The following is a 6885-nucleotide window of genomic DNA, read 5'->3' as shown; positions in this document are numbered from 1 at the left end:
CTGCGATTAAGAATTCCTCATATCAGTGAGATCATATGATACATGTCTTTCTCTGTTTGACTTATTTCACTCAACATAATACCCTCCAGTTCCATCCACGTCGTTGCAAATGGCAAGATCTCATTCCTTTTGATGGCTGCAAATATTTTAAAAAATCAGTGAATGATCCCTAAACAGAAATTATAAACTGTAACCCTCTGGGTTAGATTAGGCCATCAGATGGGTTGTTTAGTTTGCACAGTGCTTAGAAAGATTTCAAATTATTTTTTGATATACTGTATGGTGAATAACATAACATAATAAAATAACAAAATTTTGAACAGAAGAAAGATTTCAAATTATTGATCAACATTTCAAGATGAGGAGATTTCACACAAACATCAGGGTTCTGACTGCAGCAGGGAAACTGGAAGATACTGCAATGCTGACTGACATTCCACATGGCGGTGATGGGCGGGTCCCCTTCGACTGGGCCAATGCTCCCTGCTCCCCACATTCTGCTGACTCCCTGGCCCTGTTCACTCATTTATATCACCTGCTGAGTTCCTGAAGGCACTGGAATGCGCTACTGTCCTTCAGGTGAAAGAAGTGATGTCTTACAAAGAGGCTATTATTTGATTTGTCTGTTATTTGATTTTACCAAGTCTGGAAATTTGGGTATTTTTCTTAATTGAAGGATGCAGTTGTGTAAGAAGTAACACAGTATGGTTAAGAATAGTTTCCCTGATGTTTTAGAATAAAAATCAACCTGCTTAACATGGACATATCTCAAAAGAGCTCTCAATTAGAAAAACAGATGCATGGAAGTTTTTATAGATACAAAAATGTTAACATGTATCAAATGATTGGAATTTTTCCCATTTTCAAAAGACAACTTTTCATTTCCATACAGATTAATTTCACCTTTTTAACTTTTATTGACCCCCCAAAATTTTATTGACTCATATAAACATCTTTCATTACCTTAATACTACCAAATAGAGTGTCTCTCAGAAAATTATCCCACAAACAATGGCTTTATTTTATAAATTTCCATTTGTGCCAGTTAGGATCAAAAGATGCAATTATCTCAGGCCTAGAATTTGTAAAGTACCATCATTTTAAAGTTTTTAATTTTGCCATTATAATGGATGGAACCTCAAATTTTGGAGCTGTGAAATGCCTACATGATAAGATCCACACATTTCATGATATATCCCTCTTTTTTTTAAGGTTGAAACCTTATGGCACTGTAAGGTATAGAATATATCATTCAGTAAAATAAAACATCATATTCCTACTCTTTAAGGATAAGTCAGCATACCTCCAGGTCACTGTCAGGAGGCGGGGAGGGATTATTTTTCCGGCCTCTTCCTCGGGATTTTGACCCAGAACTCCTGCATGTTCTCTCATCAAGATCTTTGATAGGTGTGGAGGGGCTCTGCACGGTATCAAACTCTCCTAGAAATAACATGACTTGTATCAAGAAAAGTGCTTCATTTTTAGATCAGATATGAGTCTTTGTTATGAATTATCTTAACGAATCCTTTTACAATAGAAAACTCCTCATGACAAAAAAGATTTATCATCCCAAAAACGCAAAATCCCAATTCAATTAAAATTTTTGCAGGTCACAGAAATCCCCCGTAGTTTCAAGCTATGTGATCTATTAAACCTGAATGTGTTTTATACTCCATATGTCTTCACTTTCCCTGTCTCTACCCTCCCCTACATATTTATCCAAATTTAGCTCTGTTCTCATCTCCTTATGTCAGAGCTCAAAGGAGGAGATGTCTTCTTCTGGATCAGTCCCATCCCTCCACCTATAAACTTAACTCCCAACCTCACCCTCTAAGGGAATCGTGCTCCATTAGTTAAACCCTGTCTTAACTTTCTTCCAACCTCTTGTTCTTCTGTGGGCCATGGACAAGTTTAAAAGTCCTTCCCTTGACCTTGTATTTTCACCTAGAAGGTATCTGCTTTGCTATCTTCTCTTTTCTAAGTGATACACCTTAAAAGAATAGTACATTACATGACAGGGCAGTCCAAAAGAAATACAATGTGAGCCACAAATATAACCACATATATAATTTAAAATTTTCTAGAAGCCACAATAAAAAATGTAAAGAAACATGTAGAATTAATTCTATTCGTGTACACTAATTGACCCAATATAACCACAATATTATCATTTCAGCGTGTAACCAACATAAAAATTATCAACAACACGTTTTACATAATCTCCATCTAAGTCTTTAAACTCCTGTGTGTATTTTACACTTAACAGCAGACCTCCAACTGTCCTAGCCACGCTACAGGTGCTAGACAACCATGTGTGGCCAATGGTGACAGCAGTGGACAGCACCTTCGCCTCCACTTCCTGACATCTGATCTGTCATAATCAGTTCACCAAATCTCTAACAAAACTACTCTTACTTAGAGTCCCCGATAACCACCCAACTGACAGATGTAATAGACAGACTCAGTCCTTATCTTCCTGGATGCCTGAGCTGTGTTTGATCCTCTTAAACACCACGTCCTTAGAGCCATTATTTGGCAGCTGATACCTTGCAGTCTCCTAGCTCTGGAAGCTCTCTCATCAGTCCTTCTCTGTCTAGGAGACATGCACTCCTTTTCCTCCTCCCATTCCTTGTACGCTGGTATTTAAGAGTCCAACCTTTGGTCACTGTTCTCCTTATTCCACACCATCTGGGCAATCTAACCCTCTCACTGGTTAATCACCCTCTCTGAGATGACCCATACATAAATCCCTATCTCCGATGAAGCCACATCCTACAGAAGTTTCAGACTTTGTATCTAACTGACCTCTGCATGTCCCCTAGGTACCTGAATGCCTGACATGTCTAAAGCTAGGGTTGGGGCATCTTATGAGGAAGGAGTACTGAGCAGCAGCAAATCTGTGGGAGCGGGTTAAGATAAACCAAAGCGACAGTGAGGTGCTGCAAAACCTCACAAGTAACAAGAGTCAGACTTACTGTAGGACTTAAAGCATTTCACTCAATCTCTCTGAATCTCTTTCTTTGTATATTAAAGCATGGGCAATAGCAGCTGCTTTCTGAATTACTGAGGTAAAAATGATTTATATTTAATTTGATTTAAATCATGCATGTAAACATTTCTAGGAGAGTCTGAGGGCAAACTACATTAAATTTAAATTAAATTTAAATTACTATATTTGAATTTAAATATAAAGAAGTTAGAACTATTATGCTTTATCATAAAATTAAAGAAAAATAATTATGAGGACAGCCAAGTAGTTATTAATCTAAATAAACAAATCTGAACAAGCTAGATAACATTTAGGTCACACCTCTTCTGAGATGTTCTAAATAAATAGTCATTTTTACAAAGCTCACCTGTAATTATTTCTAATGGTTATAACATGTTCTTTGGGAAACACTGTGCATGTCAGGACAGCATCAAAAAAACACATGTCTGTGCTTCAAATATTATTTGCTCTTAAAACACTGTTAGCATTGTTCCTATCATGGGTCTCTGCTATCAACTGTGTGAGAGTAGACAGTGTAATAAATAAAGGCTCTATAGTTTTCAGTTGAATATTGCCCCATCTTAGAGTAAAACGTGTTTCAGCTTACTTGCACAAGCATTAAATGAGGCTTTAGGTATTTAAATACATGCCAACTTAAAAAAAAAAAATCACACAAAAATTTTTCTATTTCTCGTTATTTTTTTTAAACAGAATTTTAGTAATTTTACTATGCCCTGCAAATCAAATGTTCTCGTTCTGATAAAATGATGATTCAAATTAAGCCCCATTTATTATATTAAGCTTATAAAATTTTTTGGATGACCTCCCACAAAAACTTGTCTTTCTACTCATGATAGATCAATTTTCAGCTGTTAACTATCATGAGGCAGCTTTGTTCTTGCTAAAAATGCAAGAGCTGAAAGGTCAAAAACTTGCAAAATTCCAAAGCTATTGTGATCAGTTATGGGTGGCTGATTGTTGACTGGATCCATAAAGAAGAAGTTTGAGAGAACAACTCAGCTATTAAATGAACTGGAGAGCCAGTTGCTAAAGAGCAGAAGGAGGAAGAAGGGAAAAGGGTGGTCATAGAAGTGTCCGCGTTTCAATAAAAGTAGGATTTGATATCACTGATTTTTGCCAAGTAACAGAAGGATCTGGAAAAGGCTCTAAGAATTCGGACAAAATATGGACACAAGTGTTTTGATGAAAGTAAAGGCATATCCTTTTAAGAAAACCATGAAGAGTAGCTCCACATTTATCCTTAGTATGTGTCATGCACTGCCTTCTTTCTTAAAAAGCTTATTGAAATACGTGTTTGGCTCTATTCGCTGCTCATTATGTCTGTGAGATTCTTGCCATTTTGTAACCTGGAGCAGTTGTTTGCTTTTTCTTTCATGTGGCTAGAACTTCATTATATATGTACACTATGCTTTATTTATCCATTATGTGAACGAACATTATGTTATTTGTAGTTTTAGGCAATTAGAAATAAAGCTGCTATAAATGTTCTTGTTCACCTCTTGTGGACATAAACTCCTATTCCTCTAGGGTATATTCTTAGCAGTGGGACTGCTGGGTCATAGGGAAGGCATATGTTCATCTTTAGTAGACACTGACCACCTTTTTCTAGTGTGGTTGTATTAATTCACTCTCTGAAAAGCAATAAGATTTCCAGTTGCTCCACATCCTTGCCAATACTTGGTATTGCTAGTCTTTTTTTATATTAGCTATTGTGGGGGTATGTTGGTCTCATTGTAGTTTTAATTGTTGAATAATGATGTAAAACACTTTTTTTTGTATTTTTTTTTTTTTTGCCCATTTGGGATCTTTTTTTTTTTTTATGAGGTAACTGTTTAAATCTTTTGCCCATTAAAAAAACTGCGTTATCTTTTTCTTACTGATTTGTCAGAGCTCTTTATTGTAAGACATTCTTTACATATATATGTCTGAGTTGAACTTCACTTTAACCCAGTGAATTTGGTCCTTTGTTACCCTCTTTTAATAATGGGAAACCGGAGGCATGTGATATTTTAAATTAACTTACCAAGATGAAATAGCTTGTATGCAGAATGCTGGTATGATTCCAGAATTCCTGCCTTAACCACTAGGTTATCCTTTCTCACCCAAACAGCAACAGATCCTCCAGGTTACAAAGAGGTCAAACTTATATCTGTTCCTACCCATCAAAAGAGTATATAGACTTTTTACAATCTCGTGCGAGTAAAGGCCAATGAATTCATCGAAAGATCTTCACAGTAAAAGAGTAGGTCCTGCAGAGTACATATGTGGTAGCTAGTCTCCTATAGTAACCACCCAGGGGAACTGTTCTGACCTCTATATCTTTTGAAGGTTCTATCCTTTGTTCTGATAAAGGGAAAAACCAGGAACTTGAGCTCAACTGGTCATTAAACATTTGTTGACACTTTTTTTTTAAAGAGGAAGCTGTTAATTCCAGTGTCTCTGCCAAATTTCACTCAAGTAATTGCACTAGGGTACATTAATGCTGCAGGTAGGGAAAAGGCAAATTGGCAGAGAAGTTAAATGTGGTCAGTCCTTTCCATCTAAATCCTCTTGATAGCTTCAATTAAATGAATGAGCACTTTGCCTTCCTTCCTGTCCTTGTGTGAAATGCCATGAAGCTATGGAAATTCTACTGAGTTCCGCCTAAGAAACTGGCTTCTCTTCAAAGAGTGAAGTGATCTTACTATATCTTTTACTTTTCTGAAGGACCTGTAAAGTTTAATTAGCTAATGTATTGTAATGTTTGCCAAGGTCTCAGAGTAAAGGATGATACTGTTACAAATTACTGATTATTTTTCATTTTCAAGATGTTTAAAATATTGAAAGAGGGGGAGCTACAAAACTCTCTAATCTTAATGTGCTAATCAGTCACCAAACTTTCTGAATGCAAGTCAAAAATATAATATACCTGAGATGATCTTTGTTAAAGGCAAAAAGAGATCTTTATAAAGGTAATATAAACTCAAATATCTGTTCTTAATCAGTATGCTAATGTGTCTTTAAATACACTGTCAAACTGCCTAATAAGGTAAAGTCAAGAACTGAATACTATTTGCAATTTCCAAATAACATCAGTCATTACCAGTTGCCCTAGGCTTTTCTTGGGCCAACACTATACGTGATTGAATAATTCTCCTTTAATTAGTACAGTAATGAATAACTACAACTTCTAAGCTTTGAGTATTTAGATCCAATTTCATTTCCTTTAGTTTTATCTCTAAGCCAGAACCACTACCTGTCTATTATAGAACATAAAGTATGTTTCTATTTTAAAAACGAGAGCTGTGAACAGTAAATGATTTATGAAAAATTGTGGATGTAATTGTTAAGTCTCTGTGTTCAGTCCAAAATGCAGAGCTGGTCAATGGGAAATACTTTTCATACCCTTGAACTGAGTACCTCAAATTTCATCAATAACAAAGAAAAATCCCATAGTTATAAACTTGTTGGCTTTTTGCATGCATGCCAGACCTGGAAAGGCAAAATCTAACTTAAAACTACCTTGCCTGAAGTTCTGGGGTCACAGAATTCACTAAAAATCCAGACATATTATTGTTATAATTTTGGTTAAGAGAATAATACAGTTACAAGCAAAAATGATTTCTTCTCTTAATTCAGCAGAAAGTCTGATAAGACCTGAAAATTATGTCAAACAATAGTTGTTGGCATTAGCAATCAATGGAAAGCTAAAGAAATTGCATTCTGATAGTGACTATGAGGATGTTACACATGGATGTGTCACATCCAAAGTCACATATTCAGAATACCTACATGCCTGCATTTAGTACTTTTAGTGTAAGAAAAATAGCTATTCTGAATATTTATTATTCTTTAATTAATGGAAAGTGTCCATCTGTGTCTTTCCTGCACAGAAA

At 35.7% G+C, this 6885-nt stretch overlaps 1 protein-coding gene across 9 annotated transcripts in view; it reads right to left on the bottom strand.

Annotated features, from left to right (window-relative positions):
• The window catches only part of EYA4 (EYA transcriptional coactivator and phosphatase 4), a 252650-nt gene that overhangs the window by 38992 nt on the left and 206773 nt on the right, over positions 1-6885 (bottom strand). For all 9 annotated transcript variants that reach the window (XM_081829033.1, XM_081829034.1, XM_081829036.1 and 6 more), the window contains one exon: positions 1304-1440. In XM_081829033.1, the coding sequence (XP_081685159.1) occupies positions 1304-1440 (137 nt within the window). The remainder of the gene's footprint in view (positions 1-1303; positions 1441-6885) is intronic.

This window comes from Leptonychotes weddellii, chromosome 8 (assembly GCF_054177405.1).
Source record: "Leptonychotes weddellii isolate Sample4059 chromosome 8, ASM5417740v2, whole genome shotgun sequence".
NCBI lineage: Eukaryota > Metazoa > Chordata > Mammalia > Carnivora > Phocidae > Leptonychotes > Leptonychotes weddellii.
Note: the sequence above shows the minus strand (reverse complement) of the source record. Positions and strands in the feature narration are given on the sequence as shown.